Consider the following 26,406-nt stretch of genomic DNA (forward strand, 5'->3'; position numbering starts at 1 on the left):
GGTTTCTGCTTAGTTCGTCTGCCAGAGTATTTATCTTTCCTGGCAGGAATTGTGCTTGCAGATGTACTTGGTAAGTCAATGCTGTGTCCCACAAAGACATGGCTAGTCTGCAGAGGGGATAGGAATGTGTGCCTTCCTGCTTGTTTATGTACCACATGACTGTAGTATTGTCCGTTTTTATTAACAGTTTTCCTGGATGAAGTAGATCTTTGAAGGCTGTCAGGGCATTCTGAACAGCTAGCATCTCTTTTTGATTGAAATGTAGATGCATTTGGCTTGCGGACCACGTGCCCTGAAGACATCTTCCTGCCATATGGGCCCCCCCAGGCATAATCTGATGCATCTGTTGTTAATGTCTGCCTGGCTGTGGGTAAAGTGAATGGCTGTCCCTTGTTGTGGTGACAGGCCTTTGCCCGCCATCGAAACTCCTGTTGCAGGCAGGGAATGAGGGTAATTTTTGTTTCCAGGCTGTGGCAATGTTGAGTCCAAACACTTTTTAGATACCATTGCAGTTTCCTCATATGCAGTCTTGCACATGGAATTATGCCATGAAGCCCAAAGCCTGCAGAATTTGTCTTGCAGATAACTGGGTCTTTGTTGCCAACATTTTGAAATAAGTAGTCAGTTGTCTTTGTTTATCTAGTGTGAGATAAGCCATCTGGGCAGTTGTATTTAAGCTTGCACCCAGGAATATTATCTCTTGAGAGGGTACTAGTTTTGATTTCTTTTCGTTTACTTTGTATCCTAGGCATGTTAGTAATCTTTTTACAAACACCAGATGCTGTAGTAGAATGTCCTTTTTCTCTGCTTGAATAAGGCAGTCGTCCAAGTAAGGATAAATTTGTATTCCTCTTCGTCTGCAAAATGCAATTACTGGTGCCAGGCATTTTGTGAAGATCCTGGGCGCAGTAGATAAGCCAAAAGGGCAGTGCAGAGAATTGGTAGTGCATCGAGCCAGCTATAAATCTGAGGTATCTTCTGCATGACTGTCTGATTGGGACATGCAGGTATGCCTCTTTTAGGTCTAAAGTCACAAGCCAAGCTTTCTTGCCCAGCATGGGCAGAAGCTGCTGCAGAGACAACATTTTGAATTTTGGAATATCCAGAAATGTGTTTAGAGTAGACAGGTCCAGTATTGGTCTCCAGGCTTTGTCCTTTCTGGGCACCAAGAACAGTCTTGAGTAAAATCCTAGTCCCTGCTCTTTTTGTGGTACCCGCTGAATGGCCCTCATGTCCATGAGGGATGAAACTTGTTTTTGTGCCTCTGCCCATTGGTTGTGTGGCAGGTCTGGCATACCGTTTGCCCTTGGCAGGGTGTGAAAGTGGAATCTGTAGCCTTGTGACACTATATTCAAGACCCATTTGTCCTGGGTGATCATGTGCCAATTTTGAGAAAAAAGTGCTAGTTTTCCCCCTAAAGGAGCTGCCAGAAAATAAGTGCTTGGTGCTGGCAGGGGGAAGTCATTGAGACTGTTTTCTGTATGGCTGTGATTTATCTTCTCTGCTTTTGGAGGTAGAAGCACCCCATTGTTTAGACCTGTATGAGCCTTGGGGCTGGGATCTGCCTCTGGGGCATCTGTATCTGCCTCTTTGTGGCCTGTCTGACACTGGAAAGGACCAATTTTTTGTAGGCCAGTTCCTGCTAAACCTGGGAGGCTGTACCTGTAAGAAATCCTTGATGGTTTGCATAGATTTAGCTTTGTCCTCCATTTTCTTCAACACCTCTCCTGCTTTAACACCAAACAATGCATCATGCTGTAATGGAGCATCTAATAATTTTGCTTTAACATGATCAGGCCGATTCTGTTCCTTTAACCAAGCATGCCTCCTAATGACAGAACCCATAACAACGGCCCTGCAGGACGCCTCCGGAGAATCAAAACCAAATTGCAAAGTATGTTTTCCCACTTGTTCAGCTGCATGCAATAAATCCTGCATTTCTTTGTTTTCTGCACATTCAGAATTTGTCAACATTTTCTGTTTAAACAGTGACATAAGGTATTGCTGATATTTAAGCATATGAAACTGACAATTTAAGGCCCTTACAGCCAAGGTAGAAGAAGTGTATATCTTTTTCCCCAATCTGTCCAGGGCCCTTGAATCCCTATCAGAGGGGATAGGTTTTTTTGCAGGTTGACCCCTTTGGGACCCTGACAGTTTCTGGGTCAGCAGGGTTTTTATAAAGAAATTTATGTGAATCAGGAACCCTGTAGAATCTGTCTGGCTTAACAGGAGCTGGAAGTAGAGAGTCAGGAGACAGACCGGACTCTGAAAAAACATCATCTACAATGTCTAAAACAGGAGGGATAGCAAGGGGCCTGTGCTGAGGTAGTAAAAGGAAATCTCTGAGCCTTTTCTTCTCTGAGCCTTTTCTTAGATTCTGAGTAATCTTGGCTCTCCCAGTGGAAGTGCTCCCTCATAGTATGCAGGGTCTCCCCAAAAGAATAATCCTCAGGAGGAGAGGCTGAAGGGATAGATTCTTCAGTATCAGAATCCTCATAGGGAGGAAGAGAGTATGCCTGTTCAGAAGAGGAATCAGAGGAAATGGAAACCTGATCTGAAGATTCATATTCTGTCGCTTGCCTAGGAGGGAGATGGGAACCCCTGATCAAAGTAATTAGGTCTTCGGCCATTTTAAGCATCTGTTTTTTAGGCATGGAGGCCGGCCTGTCCAGGGGAATGTTGTACTTGTTTCTTTGTCTTTAAAGGTGCTTTAGTCTTTGCCTTTGAAGCTGAAGTCGTTTTCACATATAACTGTGTAGGCCTGAAAACACCCCCAGAAGCCGATACCTGTTCAGCGGCTCCGGACCCATCTGAGGGTATAGTTCCAAGGGGTCCAATACCTTGAGTTTCCAGCTGCCTAGTCGGCTCCACATGGGAGTCGGAAGCGGCCTGTGGCTCTCAGGTAGTGGGCATCAGGGGCTGCGAAAGCACCTCACTGAGAACCGGCGACTGGCCTAGCAGAAGCCTCGCCAGTTTTGGATCTCGGATGCCTGTCCTTTTCTTTGCGCTTTTTATAAACTCTGGTAGTCTGCTGTTCCGACAGCATTATACAATTAAATCTTCTGCCAAAATAATGAAAAGCAAAATTGTACCGACACTTAATAGTGCGTTGGTTAAATCTAGCGCAAAACTGACAACTAGCAATGTTGTGGTCAGGGCCTAGGCAAGGAATACAGTAAGAATGAAAATCCTTATGAGGTATTTGCTTCCCACAAGAAATACAATTATTAACTTTTTTTGACATCGGTCTGGAGCAAGAAAAAAGTTTCCCCAAAGGGGTACTTGGCTATAATGAAGACTTCGGATCTGAAATTTGAAGTTGAAAATCTCAGGAGTCGGCCGACCAGCACTTGCGAACTGCTTTTGCTTTGGGCACCGCGCGGCAAGAAAGACTGAAGAAAATGGCACCGGCTGCATCTTTTATACCCCTGGTGCACTGACGTCAGGGAGGAGGCTACAGCAGCTGACACCAGACCAGGACTTTGGAATTCAGGCCGACTGCGGGTAGCCTGTCAGCAGGATAACAAAATTGTAATGATTGTAACAGTGAAACACGATGAACATCTGGCCCCTCTGGAGTAGCAAGGAGCAGAATCTTTTCAATTTCCCTGCATAAGATCTTCTGGTGCTGGGCCTTCTGGCCTGTGTGATAATGTCTAGGACCTGCTTGCTTAGCAGGAGCCCTTCCCTTACCTTGGGAGTATTAGCCATGCTGATAGCCTGACAGTCTGCAAATCTGGGGGCAGCATTCCCCTCGCTTGAGTCAAGTGGTTTGGGATCTGGGGAAGCTGCCTACGAGGATGTGATGTCAGGCTGCGGAGCAAGGTGTACCAATGTTGTCTGGGCCAATCTGGAGCAATGAGGATGTCCTTGGACCCCTCCTCCCTTACCTTGATGAGTACCTTGGGAATAAGAGGCAAAGGGGGGAAAGCGTACACAAAGAAGGAGTTCCAAAGGAAGGTCAAGGCATCCACCTTCTATGCCATGTGTATGCCAGGTGGCGATATTCCCTGGTGCAAAATTTCTTTAGGTGATGGTTGAGGTGCAAAGCAAAGAGATCCACCTCCGGATTTCCCCACACTTGAGTGACTTGCCAAAGATCTTTTTGTGGGGCTGCCATTCATGGGGGTCCATTAAGTGTCTGCTTAAGTGGTCTGCCAAGGTGTTGTTGATCCATGGTTGGTATTGAGCTATTAGGTGTAATCCCATGGAGGAGGTAGTCAGCCAGAGGTTCATGGCTAACCTGCACAGAGGATAAGATTGTGTCCCTCCCTATTTGCGGATATACCACATTACTGTGGTGTTGGCTGTTTAGATAAGAACAACTCCTGGCCTGAGATGGGGCTGGAAGGATATCAGAGCCTTTTGCAGTGCAATCATTTCCTTCTGGTTGATATGCAAGGGAAGGTGCTGGGCATCCCAAAGAGCTTGGGTGCACCTGCCTGCTAGGTGGGCACCCCAAGCGATGTCTGAGGTGTTGGTGGTGATGGTCTGCCCAGTGGGGCGGTGGATGAAGGGGAGACCCTGGTTCCTGGCACAGGCCCCTGCACACCAGAGCAACTCTGCCCTTATACAGGGGATCAGAGGGAGAGAGTTCTATAGAGGCTGTGAGTGTTAGTACCAAAGGTTCCTTAGATACCACTGAAGTTTCCTCATGTGTAGCCTGGCCAGAGGAATCAGAAGGATCCAAGAAGCCATGTATCCCAAGGCTTGCAGGAACTTCCTTGTTGTGAGGTGACTTTTGGACGCCAGCTGGGTAAAGTAGAGAGGTCGGGAGCTCTGCTTTTCTGGGGGTAGGAAGGCCATTTGGGATGGTGTGTTCAGCAGAGCTGCCAGGAAAATGATCCTCCTGGAGGGAGTCTGCCTTGATTTCTTCTTGTTGATGGTGAACCCCAAGGAAATTAGGAGAGTTTTGACGAAGTGTAGGTCCTGCAACAGCTTTTCCTTGCTCTCTGCCTGGATGAGGCAGTCGTCCAGGTGAGGTTAAATCTGTATATTTTTTCTGTCTGCAAAATGCTATGGCTGGGCCCAAACATTTGGTGAAAACCCTGGGAGCAGTAGATAAGCCAAATGAAAGAGCAGAGAACTGAAAGTGCTGCGAGCCTGCTCTGAAATGCAGGACTCTCTTATGGGGATATGGAGGTATGCATCTTTTGGGTCCAGGGTCACTAACCAAGCATTTTTTGTCAGCATAGGCAGCAGCTGCTGCAGGGTTAGCATTTTGAATTTGGGGACCATCAGGAATGTGTTCAGCATGAACAGATCACGAATGAGGCGCCAACTGCCCTCCTTTCTGGGAGCAAGGAAAAGCCTGGAATAAAAGCCTTTGCCTGCTTGATCTGCGGGGACTGGTCTTACTGCCCCCTGGGCTATGAGAATTTGGATGTGCTTTAATGCTCTGCTCAGTGATTGGGAAAGTCTAGGTACCCTCTGGGAATTGGGAATTCATTGAAAGTGAATTTGTATCCCTGGAAAATGATCTTTAAGACCCATTGGTCCTTGGTTACAGACAGCCAATTTTCTTTGCAGAGGGACAGCCTTCCTCCCAGCGTTTGGGTGAAAGGAAGGCAGAGGGGATAGGATGTGGTCCACTGTTTGGTTCTCTGTTATCCCTGGGATAGGTACCTGGGTGGCCTGTCCCTGTTGGGCTTAGCTTGCCCCTATCTGCTGGGAGCAGGAAAGGACCAGTGCTTAGAGGGAAAAGTTCCTGCTGAATCTAGGAGGTTGAACCTGAAAGAAATCTTTCACTGTTTGCATACATTTTGCTTTGTTTTCTATTTTTTTAAAGCACCTCTTCTGCCTTTTCTCCAAACAAGCTGTCTTTGTCCAAAGGTGCATCAATTAATTTAGACTTGACATGATCAGGTGGAGGTTGTTCCTGCATGTCTCCTAATGACAGAGCCAGTCACTGCTGCCCTGTTAGAGGCTTCTAGTTAGTCATATCCACAATGTAAAGAGTGCCTAGCCACTTGACAAGTAGAGTGCAGCAAATCTGCTAACTCCTTAGAATTGGCACAGTCAGGAAAAGTAGAAATCTTTTGCTTTAATAGTTCCAAAGTGTGCTGTTGATATTCTAACATATGGAACCGACAGTTGAGAGCTCTGATGACTAAGGTTGCAGAGGTGTAAACCTTTTTATCCCATCTGTCCAGAGCTCTGGCATCCTTATCAAAAGGAGTAGGGATCTTTGCAGAACTAGCCCTGGCTCCCTTGGGGGCATTGTGTAATGACCTCCGGCTCTGCAGCAGGATTTCTGTACAGATATTTTTGAGTGTCTGGTACTCTGTAATACCCGTTTGGCTTACTGGAAGCAGGAGGAAGGGCGTCCGGGGCTAAACTGGATTCATGGAAAACATCATGCACCACTTCTAAAACAGGGGTATGACAAGGGGTCTGTGCTGGGGAAGGTCTAGAAATTCTCTTAGCCTTTTCTTAGACTGAGGGAAATCCTGAGATTCCCATTGGAAATGCTCCCTGAGAGTGCGGAGGGTTTCCCCAAAGGAGAAGTCTTCTGGTGGGGAGGCAGAAGGGATGGAATTCCTCTGCATCTAAATTCTCATAAGCAGCAAGAGGTTGTTGATCCTCTTCAAAATCTGAATAATCTGATTCCTCAGAATCCTGCTCTGTCAATAGTTTAGGAGAAGGGTGTATTTTCCTTTTAGAAGTAGAGTCTTGACTGCCCCTGATAAGGGAAATACGATCCTCCGCCATCTTAAGCATCAGGGCCCGGGGTGAAGGGGCGAGAGTATGATGGTGGCTAGAGGTTGATTTTCTAGGGATGGCCTGGCTTCTAGGCCTAAGAGAAGTCATTGGTCTGAGAGGAGTGGTAGTCGGGAGAGAAGACGTCAGTTTCTGACTGGAATCAGTTGTGCGAAAGACCTCCTCGGAAGCCGGTGCCTGCTTAGTGATTCTGAATCCAACCAAAGCAAAGAAAGCCAAAGGCTCTGAAACGAAGATGATTTTGGCGGCATACCGGACTCCGAAAGGGTCTCGGTAGAGGCCTGCATAACAATTGCATCGAGCATCAGGGGCTGCGAAAGTGCCTCACTGAATTCCGGAGTACTGACGACCTGCTTAGCGGAAGAGTCGTTGGAAGGCTTGGCCTTGTGAGGTCTGTCTCTATCTTTATCCCTATGCTTTTTAGGAGGCTGTACGGATTGTTGGCTGACTGACACCATATGACAAGATGGAGGATGAAAATAGCAGTCTACAAAAAAAGCTCACCACAAATGGTTCTCGCGTTAAAGAGGGTACACAGCCGGCAACAGGCGCCATCGTGGTTTGGGCCTAAACAAGTGACGCAGTATGAATGAAAGTCTCTGTGTGGGATCGGCTTTCCACAGGCGAGACAATTGTTAACTTTTTCGAACATCGGTTAGTGCAAGAAAGAGAGATCCCCAACGGGGTACTTAGCTTTAGACATTTTCAGCTGTGATCCGAACTCTGGTAGCGACCGACCGGCACACTTGCGAACTGCTTCTGCTATGGGCTCCACAGCAAGAAAGACTGATGTAATGGCGTCAGCTACCTTGCTTTATAGCACTGATGACCGGACGTCAGTCTACAGGCGACAGCAGTGGAGAGTTATGTGGTGCAGTGTTAACATCTTAGAAAAATAAGACAGCAAAAAGCTATTATGACAACAACAGAAGCAAATATAAATAGAAATAACCAAAAGCTGGGATAACAACAAAAGGTGATAAGATACTGGAGTTCCTGGACACAAACACTGAGAAGATTAGAGAATGAAATGACAGCAGGGGTAGTAAGATGTGAAAGGGATTGGATCAAGCACTAGAGTAAAAGCTTGAAGTGTATACTGAGAAAAATGGTTAATATGGAAAGTACAGTTGTGTAAGTAAACTTACCATAACAGTACATGTTCGAATTATCACTGCTGCAGTAGCCATAGTTATATGTGTTATATCCTGTATAGAATACAATAGCCAGACCATTTCCAAAGCTTCAAGACACCTTCCACATGCTCGAGCTGAGATGACTAAAAGTCACGTTTGGGCACAAAGCTCTTCAGAGCATTCATGCCAACAGAGAGGCTGAACCCTGAAAGAACAATGCAAAGAACAAAACCAGTATTCACACCCTGGCATAAACAACACACCAAAAAAAACAAGGGAGGTGAAGGAAGGCAGTGGCTAGTGCAGCAGTGATCACTTAAACATGTACTATTATAGTAAGTTTAACTTGCACGGCTATACTATGTTCATCATACTGATCAATCCTGCAATAGCCTTAGCTATACGGCTAGCTAACTCACTACATTTGGGAGAAGGAAGGAGACAAGTCCAGAAGACCATACAGAATGGTCCTAACAAAGCTTGATCTAGACCTAGAGAAGGAACCAAACTTGCAGTGTTTTGTAAAAGTATGTGCACAGGACCAAGTAGCAGCTTCTAGAATACTTCTAAAATACAACCCTTTCGAAAAAGCCACACACGAAGCAAAGGTCCTGATAAAGTGGGTCTTGATCCTGCTTGAAATAGTAGTGTTGTGGAAAGTATAACAAAGGATATTAGGCCTTAGACAACTATTTGGAAATAGTCTGCTTTGACACAGGTCGTCTCTTCTTACCTTCACAAGAAATAAGCAACTGACCCGAAGATCTGCAAGATTTAGTTCTTCATGATAGTACCAGAGATGTACGAGAACATCCAAGGTACAGAGTATCCCTCCTCCCTCAGTTTTAGAGTCCGGAAAGAAAATGGGGAGATGGACAGTTTTTGGTTTAAAATAAAACCCGGATACCTCTTCAGGTGTAAAATTGGATTAGTTCTCAAAGAAACATTGTCCCTATAGAAAATGAGACAGGGGCTGACTAAGAGCCTGGAACTCTGACACCCTTCTTGCAGAGTTCAGCAACAAGTAAAACTGTTTTCCATGTTAAGAAACCTCCAGTCAGCCATGTTAGCTCTTCTAACACAAAATTAAGATCCTAAGGACAAGCCACTGTTTTTCTTGGAGGCTTCTTAAGTAAAACCCCTTTCAAAAACATTTTGATATGAGCATGTTTTGAAAGAGGAGGATCCATGGGCAGACATGCTGAAATGGCCAATAAATTAACCCTGATGGAAGAGTAAGAAAGACCACAGGATAGCAGCTCACACAAACATTGTGAGACTAGAGAACAACTAGGCCTGAATGGGTGCTGGCTATGATGCTGGCAACAACTAGAAAACCTTTTCCATTTACTAATGTATGATTCTTTTTCTTGCCTTCATTACTACCTGCTGCACAGTCTCAGTAAACAGGTACCTAAAAGGAATTAAGACCATCAACCAAGCAGTCAGCTGAAGTTGATTGGGGTTGGGAGTGTATCAAACACCCCTGATCTTGTGTGAGTAGATATATCCTAAGAGCAAGCTTGTGTTAATTGCCCCTGGCCATTTTCAAAAGAAGGGAGAACCACTGCTGCCTCAGCCATAAGTGAGTCATCACAATTACCTTGGGGATTCCTTCTGAATCTTCAGAAGTACCCTAGATGTTAGTGGAAAGGGTGGAAAAACATACAGGAGCATTCCTGTCTAAGGAAAAAAAAATGCATTTGTTTTGCATGTCATCTTGCATGGAGTCCTGGAGCAGAACCTTGCCAGCTAATTGTTCGGAGAGGAGGCAGACAGATCTACCTACGGAATTACCCACAGATGGATCAAATCTTGAAGACCCCCCGATCTACGTTCCACTTGTGAGGGTCTGGCCTTGTCCTGTTGGCTACACAATTTTGCTTTGACAGAATACAGGATGCCTGCAGAGTGACACTTTGCTGTGAAGCTATATCCCAAGCTAACATGGTTAGTCTGCAAAGGGGGCATGACCTGGTTCCCCCTTGTTTGTTGATGTACCATAGGACTGTGGTATTGTAACAACTTGGAAAGGTCCTGTGTGCCAAGAATGACTCAGCAGTTGACTGCCTTGATCAGGGCACCTCTTCTATATTTATGGGCTTGTGTCTGTCCTTGATATCCCAAACACCTTGCACTATTGTCCCTCCTGAAGCTGCTCACCAAGCAAAGTTCAGGGCATCTGTGGTGACCGACTACTTTTGAAGAGGGAGGGAGAAGGTGAGAACCAGATTTAAGGATATTTGCTGTCTCTGCCCAGTGATTTTGCCTTGGACAAACCCCAGGACTGGGATTTGAAAAGATAAAGGGTGTTTATGCTGGGACCCAAGAGACTTCAGATACCACTGTATCTTCTTCATGTGGAGTCTTGTCAGTGTACCAGGAGAATCACAGAAGCCATGAGACCCAAAACCCTGACGTATTCCCTCTCAGTGACTGAAGTCTGAGGGAGAAAACCTGTTAACAGATCTAGATATACAGCTATTTTTCCTGTGGAAGAAAAGCTCTTTGAACAGAGATGTCTAGTTGACATCCCATGAACACAATCCTGTCTGAAGTAGTCAAAAATACGGAGTCCCATTTTACACAAGAGATCCCTCACCAAAGTGACACATTTCTGACACTTAAGACTAAACTAAGTATGGGAAAATGTGGATACCCTATGGCCTGCAATGAGCTAGACACTTTGTGAACACTCTTAGTGCAGTGGATAGTCCAAAACATAAGGCAGTTTTAACTTGTAATGTGATCCACACACACAAGCATCTTTTAAATTTAGTGCTGCCAGCAACGTTGTTACAACCTGGCTGTTCTTCATCATTCATTTTGAACTTGGGCAATATTACACAGATGTTTAGGAAACTAAAGATCCAGAACTGGTCTACAAGCACTTTCTTTGGCACTAAAACCATCCTTGAATAAAAACCTTTTCCCCACCTGGGAAGGATGAACTGATTCTATCATTCCTTGTAACAGCAAGTAATGAAAGACAGGTAGAAATAAGAGTCTGGTCTGGTTGATGAGGGGATTACCCCCTGGAAAGGAGGAATTTCATCCCACTGCCAGCTGCAACCTCAATGAACAATCTGTGGAACCTATTTGTCTAAACTACTTGTTTTCAAAGAGAAAAGTGGACATTCAGACTTCCTGGAAGGGAAATGGGGTTGTCAAAGTGCATGTATGTGTGTGTGTGTGTGTGTGGGGGGGGGGGGGGGTAAGGCCCCTTAAATATTCATTCTGACTTGGACTGCCCAATGGTTTTGGGAGATTCCAGAATTCTTTTTGAAACCCCACTGCCATTTCTTCTTAAACATCTGTTTACCTTCATTTTTTGAGACTGTTTTATTTTACCAAAATTAGATAAGGGATTAGAGAATCCGGAAAAGGAGGGCTGAAATATCAGATCCCTGTACCAACTTACCCTTTCCATCACACTTTCTGATCATCCCTGCAGCAGAGGGGCCAAAATGTAAATCTATAACCAAAGGAAAATTTCAAATCTCATTTTTTGTCATCAAATTAGAGGTTCTGAGAATGCATCCAGGCAAACTTCCTCAACACAGTACCAGTGGCCAACTGGCAATAGCCCTGGAAGTAGCATCAACTATGTCATACAAGCACGCTGTAAACAATGACTAGTGGTCTGTACAATATTTACTTATTTAAAGCAGATTTTTCCTCACAAGAAGAGACTACAAACAAAACACTCCTCATACTTTCACAATTAGTCAGAACAAACTTTAACATATGAGCCTAACAGTTCAAAATTCTGAAAATCAAAGTTGTAGAAGCTTATATTTTTTCCCTTACTTAATTTCCCTTCCTTATCAGAAAGGCTACAATTGGAACTAACTAAATGTTTAGCGACAGCAGGATTAACTAAAAGCTATAGCTGCTGGGTCAGACTTGGGAAATGTATGAAGAATTTTACACATCTTTTACCTGCCTTTTTTAGGGGGCAGTTGGCGGACTATCAGAAAAACTGCAGGCAGTACCACACATCTTCCAAAGCTGACGGAACTGGAGGAATGGGTGAATGTTCTGGAAACTCCTCCTGTAACAACAGTATTTTCTGAAAGACTGAGAAACCTCAGTGTTGTCCCACTGAAAATATTGGTACATTATGGAAACAGTGTCAGAGAAAAATAGACCCTACACAGGAAGAAATCAGAAACTGAGCTCTCCTCAGAGTCTGAATCTGAAATCTAAGGAGAAAGCCCTGTATCTGTTCATTCCTCTTCCTATCCATATTCAGAATCTTGAATCTCTCCATAAAAAGAGGTATCCCTCTTTCTTTAACCATAAACTACAGTAAAAGAAGGGTCAACAGTCTAAATTAAACCCTGAGCTATGAGCTAAACCCAGTAAACTATTCCTGTCCAAGGAAATTTGAGGAACAAATACATGATTTGTTTTCCATTTGACAGGAAAAATGGGGCCAAGTGTTAACAATGGCAGCAGCAGCTTCCCCAGGGATAGGAACAAGATTCTGACAAAACAGGTCACTCTCTCAGGACTGACAAGAGTGGCTCTCCCTTGCCCACTAAGGGGACCCCAACAGCCACAGAGGATGCAACTAACCCCTGGTCTATACTGGCTGTAGGTGCTACACCAGAGGGATCCAGGGTAAAAGATGACTTGATCTGAGGTACAACAAATGGACACAGCAGAGTCACCCACTTATGACTGAGGCAGCCTGCTAGTTTGCTGTGGTGGCAAAGGCTGTTGGCTTAGCTTTTTCTTTTTGTGACTGAAAGAAGGACCAACAGTTTGCTCCAAGGAGAAGCCAAAAATAGTGCCTCTTTCCTGGGGAAAACAAGCAGCAAAAGTTGGTGAAATTTTAAAGTCTGTGAGATTCACTTTTTCACATAAAAACACAGCGAAAAGCAGTTTGCAGGGTATGAGCCCATTTTCAGCGGAGGCTTGGGGAGAAAAGCTCCACAGTACACAAACAGAATTAAAAATTTAACAAGGTTTACAAATATTAAGACAATAATAAAGTAGTACAATATGTGAAATACAATAAAAGAAAAATAAGCAAAATATAAAGGCAATCAATAAAGTTGACCATACATTATATACAAGATAGAATAGTGTTTCTAATGTGTACGTCGTAAAAGCCATATACTTTTTCTGGCAGGAGAACAAGAGAGTAAATTTCAGTCAAGTTCTGGGATAAAGAAAGATTAATGTAAGAATATACAGAAAGGACATTAGAACATTAAAGAATTAAAGTGAGGTGAGACTAGAAAATAGGTAAGGCAGGAAGAGAAGTAGGCTATATCAAGAGAAAGTCTACAAAGAGTAAGGAAGAAGGGAACAGAAGAGAGTACTAAGATAGCGTGGGGCATGGGCAGATCCAATTATTAGTTAGATGTTCGCGTGGGGCATGGGCAGATCCAATTATTAGTTAGATGTTCTTTCAGCTTACACTTGAAGGAATAGCAGTGGGGTACAAGTCTGATTACTTCTGGGATGCTGTTCCATGATTTGGCAACACAGTGAGAGTACAGACTAACCCCATTAGATGTTTGAGGTTTGTGACAGGAGCATAGGTCATGAGATGGAATACAGTGTTGAAGTAGTTTGTGTAAATGAAGAGTTGTACAGTATTTTATGAGTTAATGTTAGCTGATTAAAAGGTGAGAAGGTGGGGTTGTTGGGTCTCTATTAGATAAACGAAAAATGAAAATGTCCAACAGCTGACAATTCGAAAATGCTGTTCTTCAAAATCTCTATCGTGAGATTGCGGTACAGTGAAGATTGGAAAATTTGCCCTTTCCTCACTGTAGTGCGATCTCAGAGTTGGTATATATAACTAGTGGGGGTGTGGGTGCACAGCCCCCCACAACACCTATTAATAATGGCATTTTCGACTTTTCAGCCGTTTGAGATTTTAATTTTTCATTTATCTAATAGGGACCTGGAGTAGTTCAAGCCAATTTAAGGACCTGAGAGCAGAGCAATGGTAACAGTAGTGGGCCTGCCCGGTGGCAAATTTAGCTACTTTACTATAACATTGACTAAGTTTTGCTTTGAGGGAAGAGTAAAGATTGATTAGGATAGGTGAAGTGTACAGAAGGGAGGGTAAGAGATAGGTGGTGGCAAGGGTTCCTCTTGTGGAGTTGGAGAAGAACTTCTTAGCCCTATACATCATGTCCAATTTTTGATTATTTTTTTTCATGATGCTGCTGCTATGTAGGTCAAACTTAACATTGTTGTCAATAGTTTCACTGTTCACTGAACAGTTTTGTATGTGAAACCACAGGCATTGTTCTGAGAAGTAATAGCAAAGTTACAGGCATCTGGAGAAAAGTGTTTTGGTAAGAATAGTAGTACAGTTTTTTGGGTTAAGTAGCAAATGGTTGTTGGTGAGCCAAGACTAAATGGAATTGAATGCTTCTTGCGTTAAACTATGCAGATGAGAGAGAGAGAACGAGAGAGAGTCCTGGCAGAGCAGATTAATGTAGAGTCATCAGCATATTGAATTAGGGTGGCTTGTTTGCTGGCAGTATTAAAATGGTTAATAAAAATGTTGAAGGGAAGTTGACCTAGTATTGAGCCTTAGGGTACCCTAGTGCTAGCAGGTAAGTAGGAGAGAAGTTAAGAGTTCCATTTGACAGACATCATGACATCTGTTGCAGAGATAGCTAGTGAACCATTGTAAGGATGTTTTGGTTAAGCCCAGAACAGATAGTTGGGATAACAGTTGGGGGTGGGAGACCGTATTAAAGACTTTGGATAGATCTAAGAACAGAGAAGAGACATAGTTTCCTGAGTCACGAGCTTTGCTGACAGTGTCAGTAAAGGATAGTAGAGCAGTGATAGCGCTGTGAGCTGGTCTGAATCCATGTTGGGTGGGAGAGAGAAGATTATTGTCAAGGAGGTATTGAAGTTATTGTTTACGGCTACATTTTTCTATAATTTTTGATAGTGGTGAAAGAACAGCAATTGGCCTATAGTTAGAGATTTCTGTGGAGGTGCCACCTTTGTGGAGAGGAAGGATAAAGGATTTTTCCACAGGGAGGGGACATAAGACTCCTTGATGGATCTATTAATGATTATTGAGACAAGGTAGGCAATTGAGTCAGCAGACATTTTTAGAAATTTGTTAGGAAGACTGTATGCAGAGAAATATTTTATACATAACTGCAATACTTTATAAAAACAGTCTTTAAATGGAGAGGAGAAAACAGAGCTCTTGTTTAACGGTACAATACATTCTCGTGACAGTCTGTTAAAAAACAAACTCCCAGCTTTAAAATAACTTTCTTGAACACGAAAATGTTATAAAAGAAGCCAATTATTCAAGTGGAAGTTTTTTTTCTCCTCAAAAGGAACTTAACTGCCCAGCAAAGGAACAGCACAAGCCAACTGTCAATCCTAAATTTCTTCGATGGCAGGAAAGGTCTGAAGGGCTTGGCACCCAAACCTGTCTTTTTAGTCAGCACAGCTAATGCTGACTGATGGTTAGATTGTGTGAAATGTACCCTGGAAGCTTTGGAAGCAAGCCTGCTGTTATAAGTTATGCAGGCTATAACCCATACAGCGAAGGCTACTGTAGCAGTGATCAATATGATGAACATTTTGTTAATATCAGATTTCAGGCAATCAAGACTGGAATAAGCAGAAGGGAAAGACAGTAGACAGAAGCACTTTAAAGACTGCCTGAATGCAAATATTATGAAGACCAATATACTTCAGGGTAGATTACGGAAATGAGAAAAAGAAAAAAGTATGTTTGTAACAGGGCACATCAACTTACGAGAAAGCAGACTGGTGTACCCTAGCTGCCAGAGTGGGAAGGGTGAACAAGAATGTGGGAAGTAAAACATAAGGTGAAATTTTCAAAGCAGATAATAATAAGGACAGCACCGTTATGGTCCAAGTTGTAACGGTATGTGGAAGGGAAAGCATTCAAGGTCCTTTCTGACTGCAGTCAACATGTTGCAGTATAGTACAACATTAACAAAGAAACAGGAAGAAACGAAACGGACAAAGGGAAAATGGTTAAATTAATATCTCAGAAACAGTGAGGAAAGCACAGGAGACGGCTGGAGAACACGCAGAGGTGGACACATTATGGGAAACTGCAAAAGGGCAGTGAGGAAAGGTATGACAGAGAGCTAAATATTAAAATGCACATGGGGAAACAGACCTGTGTGGCCAAGTAAACACTCCTAGAAAATATTGACAAAAATGAGAAGGAATAAAAGGACTAGAGAAAGGGGATAAAAGTTCTAGAGGAAGGATTGGGTTCATAAAAGTCAGACATACAAGAAAGTTAGACATGGAGAAGCCAAACAAGATCAGACGAGTTAAACTGGGTCTAAAAAAAAGAAAACACTCAATGAACAAGATTTTTTTTTTCTTGCAGGGGAGAATGAGTTAGCCAGGGAGCAAGCAGCCTTGCATTCAATGAAAACACAGGGAATGTTGTTATGGGAATAGAAGAGATAAGGTGAATAAAGGAAACACAGAACTGTAGACAATGGAAGGGTGGAAAACAGCTTAGTAAGTTAAGAGGATAAGGTTTAGGGGGCCCTGTTCAAACAGTTACTCAGAGAAAAAAATTATCTCAACCTAATGGAATATTACAGTTGTGCTTTTGCCCAAGAAAGGGGTCTAAAAGCATTTTGGTGAAATAAGGAGTTTTATTTTATTTTGCTCTTGTTTACTGGGTTTGTCTGACTGGGTTTAGTCAAAAAACCCTTTTCTTCGGAGGCACAGGGAGGAAAGCCCCAACATATTACAAACATTTTTAAACAGATATTCAGTAACATGCACAGACACCAAGTAATATACATTATCAAAATGCACATTCATTTGCAAATTTAGTGTATATTCACATGAAATAAAGACAAACTATAAAAGATACTTGTGCATTAGATGTTGAACATTGAGCATCTAAATAGGTATATTAGTAGGTTTATCAGACAGATAATAGATCATGCGATTACTGCTTAGGCATTCTAAGGGAAGGAAATAGGTAGGTCAGAAAATGTTAGTACTGTAGTCAAGATGTCAGCTACAGAGCACGTTCATAGATACTTATAAATAAGGTTAACACAAGGTTTAAATATTAAAAGTACAGAGATGGGTGGTAAGAAGTATAAAAATATGAATATGGCTGGGAGATGCTAGAAAAACTACTCGGGTATTGGTGAAGATTGGGTTCTGGGGCTGTCCAGTGAAAAGTAATCAGCAGTGTGCCACAGGGGTCTGTCCTGTGACAAGCATGCTACAACGTCTATTTGGCAGACATAACACTGAAGATGAGAACAGAATTAACCAGTGGACAGATGACATAAAACCATTACATTTGGTTTGGGCTAGAGTAAGCCAGTCTGAAAAAAATAATGCAATTGGGAAGACTGCGCTGATGATGGCAACAAAATGTTTCACAATGATAGACGCAGTACTGTACCGATGCATTAGAAACCGGGAAACGGGATTAGGCAAGGAAGGACCAAGTTGTAAGCAAAAGATCACGAGAACGATCTACAAATAACTGCAAATGATGGCAGCTGCTATCAAGCTGGACAGCAATAACAAGGAAAATGGAGTTGTGTGTCACTGAATAAGGTGCTGGTAACACCGCAGCAGAAAACAAAATCCAGTTCTGGAGACTATCCAGAGGAAGAAACAGTAAGTTAATGACAATAGCAAAAAATATACAGCAGGTCACCAGCAGGATTGAGAATTAATTAGAACAGGAAACAAGGAAAAGCTGGAAAATGTGAAGCCACAGTCACTACAAATCAGGTGGGAAAGGATAGACAAGATATGAGTGCCAAAGGCGAGAAACAGAACTTCAAATGACACTGAACAGAAAAACAGGACTTGAGGTGGGAGGAGGAAACATAACTCAAAAGTTGGACATGGTAAATACTTCAGAGAGAGAAAGAGAGAGACCAAGACAGAGTGGTCACTGTATGGAAAAAATGCATGAATGCTTGGAGCAAAGCAATACCACTGATGTCATTAAAAGGGCTTCAAACAGGTGGAAGGGATGACCGCAAGCAGAGAAAAGGAGAGGTGCTGCTCATCGGAGGACAGGTTAGCTACAGCAACCACAGACAGGATAATCTCATCGGAGGACAGGTTAGCTACAGCAACCACAGACAGGATAATCTCATCGGAGGACAAGTTAGCTACAGCAACCACAGACAGGATAATCTCATCGGAGGACAGGTTAGCTATAGCAACCAGACAGGATAATGCATCCTTCTTCCAAGCAAGTTATGTACACGTTTTATCTTAATTCATGAAAATGATGCTCCTACAGAACTACAGACTTCATTTCAATGATGAGGGGCATTTCATTCTTACATCAAGTATGTTGACCCAGTGGGTACTAGAGATATATATAGGTACATTATTGGCATAATGGCATTCAACATCTTGATTGCCCGCAGTCTAAATGTAATGACATATTTTGCTAACAAACTATGATACACATGTTCAAATGCTATACAATTCTCCACATAATCTGCACTTAACACTTTTCCAAGTATGCCTTCCCACTCCAACATAGAGTGGCCTCATAAATGCAGCAAATCCCCCAAGTGCCCGGTAAATTCTATGACACACTTCCAGATCATTTTACTGAAATAGATTCCAACAAATGTAACATAGCATAATCAGTTTTCAAAAGTACTTCCATACAAAGCTTGTTCCTATCATCACTTTGCGCTTTAGGACAAACAAAGCCTCATCACTAAGCTACCAGAGCTGCCTAGCAAACACATACTCTCAACATGACCAAGAATTTCAGCAGTTTTTTTTTTCCAGCTTCACAGCAAAATGTACAGCCATATATCTTTGCAACTGATGGCTCTCAAAAGAGCTTGATACTCACTAACAACAACCTTTGTGAGTCACTGGAAGAATAGTTCCCTGAATCACTTTGTTCAGTTCTTTACTGAGGTTTTTCGCAGTCAGCTCCACAGAAAGAGGTGCCCTAAAACAGAAAGCAAACAGGTATTATTAAAAAAGAAACAGCTAAACTCCAAAAATATTTTGTATTCATTTACATTTAAATTAAAGTTCACCTTTTTGCTTGGTAGAAATGTTTGCCCACAAGTGATGGCAGGAGTCTTCTAATCCTACTGTCTGAAAGGAAAAGATCAAAACTGCTTAGCAGCCGACGCTTTGATTCATAAGGCTTGTATTCTGTTTTTAATATCTTGTATGGAATGATCTGGAAAAAAAACAACAAAAACAAAGATTCCATCCATGTACACAAAATGCTTTCTCTAGTGAAATATAAAAAAATGGAGTTAGCCATTACCTCTTACATGCAGCAGCAAACAACTCCATGTTTTGCTTCTGCTGGTGTGTGTGTGTGTGTGTGTGTGTGTGTGTGTGTGTGTGTGTGTGTGTGTGTGTGTGTGTGTGTGTGTGTGTGTGTGTGTGTGTGTGTGTCACAGCAGGCATAAAAAGATAAACAGCTTGTGCCTACAGTACTTCAAGTACGTCAACAGCTGAATAATGAATGCAGTGCAAAATTGTCTCAAACAACACTTGAAAGTTTTACAGCAAAAAAACAACAAACACACATTGCAAGAGTCCAAACCATAGCAAGAGAACCCAGAAAGCCTCTAAATGCATTAAGCTACAAAAGTTTTTAGGGAATATTCTGTAATTTCTGTGCCTCCAAGAAAATTGGAACCAAGTGTACCACAAACAACTCTGTTCCTGTCCAACTCAGCAACACTAATTAAGTACTAAAAATATGTCAGAGAAGGGATCAATGCACCCAAACAGACAATTCTCTCTAGCATTAAATGAGGTACAAAACAGCACCCATATGGAATAACTCTCTGCACAGCACAAGGGACTCAAATGTCATTATACGAGTTAAAACACTGTCGGCTGCTCTGTATTTTATGACCATTAGTAAATTATTCAGCCACCCAGTAATTAGAGGTAAGGTACAAGAGTTGCAATGACCATCTGGCTAATGGAGACTGAACTTTTCAAGCCACCAACAACTAAGGACTTGCTGGGACTTCTGCGGTATGATTAACAAATCCACACAATTATTATCCACATTAATGTGGAACATTGTAAAACTCCATTCACATATCACCTTGTTGAGACAACATAAAGTGCAAGGCTGCATACTAAACTTGTATAAATCAAGACAGTTAATCAAAAAATTTAACTCTGTGTGCGCCAGTACAATAACACTTTATAAAACATTGTGATGGTCACAGTGCAGACTAGAAGACTCCTACTTTCTCCCTAATAAATAACTGTTGACAAAGACTATTTACTTTTGTTAACTGGGTTAATCCCACTAGGCCTATGGTTAAATTTTATGAGAGATCCAAGGTGGTATTTAGGTTGATAGGTTCATAAGTTCATACTAGGCTGTAGATCAGGTGAACCATTTGTAACCAAGAAACATGATCCCACAATGAATTCACTAAAACATAAATTCCAGTCCCCAACAGGATGAATTCCTTTGAAACTAGTTACATCACCTTTCCATGAGGGCTTGAGAGACCAGACCGCAGTGTAATTATTACTTTCCATCCAGTTATCAAAGTTGCATTTAACTTGAGTCAGGGAAACATTATTAGCATTTATTAGCATTCAGGGAGAGAGTATATCCCATAAAAGAGGTAGATCCCTAGGTACCTATCACTCCAGCAAGTCCATATTAAAGGTAAAAAAAAAATCAGATCACGAGTGGATGTTTAGGGTGTTAACAGTTTTGTGGATGTCGAGGAAGTTGCACTTTGTGGTTCTGTAGGCCAGGCAGATGTCTCTCTCAAAAACAGATAGGACACTGAAAAGTCAGAGCACTCCGGACAGGACACTGAAAAGAGTCAGAGCACTTTAAGGCACTCAGAGTAGCTCAAGGTAGACACGCCCTTGACTGTATTAGCAAGGAAACACTGGACCATGTGATTTGATAAGTACATAACAAAGAGGACATTTACTTGATAAATGGTCTGATAAGGGAGGTGTAGAGGGGTGATCACTTCCTTGGATCTAGAAGATATTCCCGTAGTGACTTCCTAATACCACTGGTACCACTGGTAATGTGGCAGTCAAAGTACAGTTCACTGTCAATGAAAGTGCACAAGTCCATAACGGCAGTGGCTGGGTTTGCTAAGATATGTTTCATTTCTTGGCATTTAGTTTGAAGCATGATCTAAGCTCCATGTTACTACAGGTTAGACCCTCTTCGAGAATCTGGTGGACAGCTAGGGTTTTTATGACAGGTCTTAGTTGGCAGTCATCAGCGAACTTCAACAGCCACAGGCCCTTGGTGTTGGCTTTGAAGTAGATATCAAACAGGAGGAGTCCCAATACAGATCCCTAGGCCACACCATTGGTAACTACTCTTTTGGTTTAGTGTGTGACTAACACTAACAGATGGGGTTTCGTCAGTGAACCAGTTTACTATCCAGTGAAGAATATAGGGGTTTACATTTTGTTTGAGTAGCTTATTAATGATGTCAGAGTGTGGAATAGTATCAAAGTATGCAGTGTGAAACATCTTGCCTGAGTCGAGTGCCTCTGTGACTTGTTCAAAAAAGTCCATCAGGTTTAGGAAGCAGGATATGGCTTTAATAAATCCAAACTGGTTTGGATCCAGGGTTTGAAGACTTTTTACGTCTAAGAAAATCCCTAATGATGCACCCAATTACCTTGCAGATAAGACTGGTGAGGCTATGGGTCTACAGTTTCCCCGATCAATACTAGCTCCCTCTTTGCGAAGTGGGATGACTACAGCTGCTCTCCATACCCGATATGAATCCAGTGGAGAGGCTGAGACTCAATAAACTTAATAAAAAAATCAGCCAGACAATGTTTCGTGCTGACTAGAAGACAGCCTGATGCATCAACTCTATAGGCACCGATAGTATTTTTAGCCTTGGAGAGCACTTGGGACTTGATCAGAGGTGATGGGGGGTTGGCATAGTCATATTAATGTGCGGAGGGATAACGAGGTGAAGATAAGGGGGTAAAGTCTGAGCTGAATTTTTATGGTAATATGCTGGCTATGTTCTCAGCATTCAGTACTTGGTGTTACTTTGGTATTATTCAGAGCCTTGTTGGGCATTCCTTATGAGGTTTCTGATATAGCTAAAGAAGGTTTTGTGGCTATCCTTAACTTAGGTGGCAATTCTCATTTTGTACTCACTTGTGAAGAGCTAGGAAATATTCAAGTACAACCTGAAAAATATGTATTATTCACAATATGGTCAGGATGGGCATAATAAAAGTAAATGCTTGAAGAAATGTACAAGATAAGAGTCTTAAAAGCATTTTTTTTTGTTTCTGACTAGCACGTCCCCAAAAAATACAGAGTAAATGGAAGAAAGCATTCCAGAATAAACAGAAGCGCATAAAAGCAGTTTAGAATTGCTCACACCGTAGCATTTCATTCAGGAAGGGTTGATGATGGACACTCTTGGGATCAAAGAAAACTTTCTCATCCCTGCTCAACTGAAATTAACTAAAGTTTCCTCAAACCAATCTGATGTGTTGAACATGAAAAGTGATTCCAGCTTGGGAGATGTATTTATGTTAGGAGAACATACCATAAGAAAATGAGTGAGCACACAAGACCGAGCAAAACTCCTGAACCTTACCGATCATTTATCTCCTTTAAAGTCATACTGCTGATTTAATTTAATCCTGTACACTCTGCCCCCCACAACTTATGGAAGGTTTGGTCCCCTACTGCCTAGTTAGTCCCTTATAATTTTCTTTTCCAGGTACCATCGTGAGTTTTACCTTTAAGCTCTTCAGCTCTGGAACCTTCTCCACCAGTAGTTGAGGGAATCCCACACACCTCACAGTGCTGCTCTAATGTCCCTTACAAACCAGACAATTTAATAACTTGAATTTTTTTTTATACATAATGGCATTATTTAGAAACTTTTTTTCTTACAGAATGTCATTGTATGACAGCAATAATCCACTTCTGCATTCAGGTAATGTAGGGTTTATCCAGGTCATGGACTATTGGTAAATAACTACCCCTCTGCTTAAATGTCCAAACTTAACTCCAAGATCACTTGCAGCCAATTGTACTACTGCCATCGGTGTCTAAACTTGCAGAACAGTCCCTGCTGATCAAAGTTTGTCTCAAATCTACGGACACCATTGTCTTAGACCAATGGGCTCAGTCAGAGGCCCAGTATGGCATCACTAAAGGCCAAAACACAACCCAATATTGCTTTACTAGTTCCATCTAACAGTACTAAAGGACAAAATCGAAGAATTCAACAAGGCTGTGTTTTGTGATCACATCATATTACTGTATTTCATATCTCATCTTATTTATACAGGGCTAGATTGACAATTAGTGCAATGATTTAAATTTTCTCTCTTCAAAAGACACGACACAATACGGTACTACTCCCAACATCCTTATTGCAAGAGACCCAAGAAAGGGGTCTGTACTTGGATCCCCACCATGATCGACCAACTCGATCACCCTCCACTGCCAGGAATAACTTGCACAGATGATCTCACAATTTATAACCAATTCCTGCCTATGCCCCATAACCACCACACATCTCATTTGAGAGCCAGCAAAAAATTATATTTGATTTACCTCCAAACTACTACCGATTTTTTTTTAATAAAATCATCTTTATTTTAATTTTAGTCTAATATCTCAAACTCGTGTGACATCATCAAGCCTGATATATTTATAACACATTTAAACCAAACCTGATAAAATGAGCTGGACACATCCTTTGTAAGAATCAGCCTTAAAACATGATCTTCCAGATAACAATTAATACCACTATAAACAAATAATACCACTATAAACAAATACTATGTCCATCTCCATTTTTAGTGATATAAGGCTTTGAAAATGCAAAGCTGCCCAACATAGTATGCAATGACACACAACTTATGTATATGGTCTCAATATGGTTCAATCACTGCTTATAAAATCATGGGGAAAGTCAACTAAGTGCAGTGACTGTATTATCTTTAATAACCACCTACAAATGTGACACTGCAAATGGTAGCACTCTAGCAGTCAAATTTCTATCCCTTTTATTCTGATGCACAAAGCACCTCAACTCCACTTTTACATTTTTCGGTTACAACACCTTAAGACAAACAGAAAAATACATTTTAGCACTTTAATACTTCTGATTCTACTGTGATGCCATAATATAATCCAGCAAATAAAAGTGCTAGAAGAATTAGGTATGACGTACAAAAATATTTAAAGTGAAACATCCAATGCACCTGCTATAAGTGACACTGTTGAGTTTCATTCACAAAACGTCCAATACAGCTGCCATAAGTGACAATGATGAGTTTCATTCACAAGACCAGCAGTACATTTTAAACTTCTGCTTGCTCAAGAATCAGACATGTTCCATTTCAGGTAATTATTTTTCCTCTCTAGTCACACACACACACACACACACACACACACACACACACACACACACACACACACACACACACACACCTCACTCTTACAAACCCACATTTCTTTTCCAAAGATCCACCTACAGGTGGAAACAGTCTACCCAAGGCTATCCATCCACCAACTGAATTAGTTCTACTACAACAGTTACAAAGTAACAGCAAAGGGCAAGATGTGAAGCCTTCCCACAGCCATCTAGTACCTATGCCATGCCAATTTGCGGACATCACACATGGAAAGTAACAAATTTCTGCAATACAAAAATTTAGTTGCATATTAGACAGCTGTCTGCACTGAGGCATTACCTCACTATCGCATGCTGTGAATTCACAGCTGACAACCACTGAACACATACAATAACTTCAAGTAATAACTTCTAAAAATGTAATGTATTGCACATGTAATGGAGTGCACAATCAGCTTCTTAGCAACGGAGCTGGCATTCTCTTACCCGCGTAATTTGTTTGATTCCGTGCCGATCCAAAAGTTGCCTGTAAAATTTTTCCGTCTGCTCCGCAGTCATGTTAGCTTCATCTCTGGTAAATAAGCAAACGTCTGTGGTTTCTGGTCGAATGGCGTGGGGCAAGGAACTGAATAACAGAACAAACAATGTGTTTATAAGACTTATGTGCATCTACAGTTTTTAACCATCATGTTCTGGCTCCTCTGTACTTTACATGTCATGAAATGCCTTTCAAAGGGGAAGGATAATAAAGAAGCCAGAACAAGGACTAGTTACTCTCTTATTCTGCATATGACACACCCAGTTACACTAAAGTACAAAGAAGAAAACATTTTATTCAAAAGTGATTCAATTTGTTTTAAATACAGCTTTCCTCCTACTAGTAAATACACTAATGCATGAAACACAAACTTCTCTTGTTGTAAAAGACTAAAAACCAAACACTAACACTTTGGTAGCAAAGTAGACATTCAAAACAAAACAAAAGTAGATACTGTATTTAAATTAATTTCTTTTTTTAACCATGAATCTTCCAGAAAGAGAGAGAGAGAGAGAGAGAGAGAAAGACGCATTTCTGTATTAGGGTGTAATCAGGGGGAACAAACACACTATACTACATGTCACAAAGGTGAAACATAATATAACTCAGAACAATTAGACAAACACAGCAAGAAAGTAACATACAAGTGAAAAACACTGCAGTAAAAATTTAATTTATAAATGGACAATGACTATACAAGCAAAGGCTAATGTACTGTATACAGAAAAGCAAGAAATGACAAGTACACCGGCTAGAAAAGGGCAGACGTTAAAGCAAGGAGAAATAAAGCCCAAGACTTTTGCCATGCTTTCAAGGAAGCAGATTTCAAATGCACTGCACTGTGAGGGTGAAACAGGCTTCACAGGCCTTAAACTGGGTTCCCTTTCAGGAACACAAGGCCTGTAATGGCAAATCCTGCAATGCCAAAAAAATAAAGTGCTATTTGTAAAAGAAATACTGTGAAACTCAAAACACAATATAGGGCTCTACTGCCTCATGTGCCCCAGAACATACATACCTGAACCAAGGCCAAAGTTACACCGACTTCAGTTCAGATCAGGCATGTTCTTGTAACATGCAAACATATTCTACACCCTAATTCCTCCAAACTGCATGTCCCTAAACTATTAATACAACTCCATGAGCTCCACTTACCAACATTTCCCTTTCCAAGAAATGAGTAGTCCCCGTTCCACGCTTTCCTACTTAACTCTAAGGTGCTACCGCTTCCTCCCACACCACCACTGATGGAAATGCAGTCAGTAATGCTACTCTGTCAGAAAACCAGTGTACAGCACAACGTATTTTTATAGTACCATACCAAACAACTACCAGATCAAATATATATCACAGGGAATAAGGCAACCAATGAAGCCACATGCGAAACCTGGGAGCATTGTAACTCTAGTATAAAAGACTGCTGGTAAGAAGGATAAAAGACATCTGGCAAGTAGTGAAGGACATTTCTAGACAGAATTTAATGTGACTGGAATGCCAAGTACCAAGGTTAGTAAGTGTTTTAGCAAGGGATCTGGCAGTTGGTGAACAGGACAGTCTGTATGCTGCTAATCAGCTACTGCAGATCTCATCAGAACTGAAACTAGTTAGCACGGAGAAA

General features: G+C 41.8%; 1 protein-coding gene across 1 annotated transcript in view; it reads right to left on the minus strand.

Moving 5' to 3' along the window:
• RSL1D1 (ribosomal L1 domain containing 1) overlaps positions 1–26,406 on the minus strand; it is a gene marked incomplete in the record, with an annotated part of 148,289 nt that overhangs the window by 65,069 nt on the left and 56,814 nt on the right. Inside the window, 3 exon segments of the mRNA XM_044089178.1 lie at positions 18,721–18,822; positions 18,914–19,062; positions 24,737–24,875. Of these exon segments, the coding sequence (XP_043945113.1) occupies positions 18,721–18,822; positions 18,914–19,062; positions 24,737–24,875 (390 nt within the window).

The sequence above is a fragment of the Protopterus annectens genome, chromosome 12.part0 (assembly GCF_019279795.1).
Source record: "Protopterus annectens isolate FY-2018-M chromosome 12.part0, PAN1.0, whole genome shotgun sequence".
Classification (NCBI taxonomy): Eukaryota; Metazoa; Chordata; order Ceratodontiformes; family Protopteridae; genus Protopterus; species Protopterus annectens.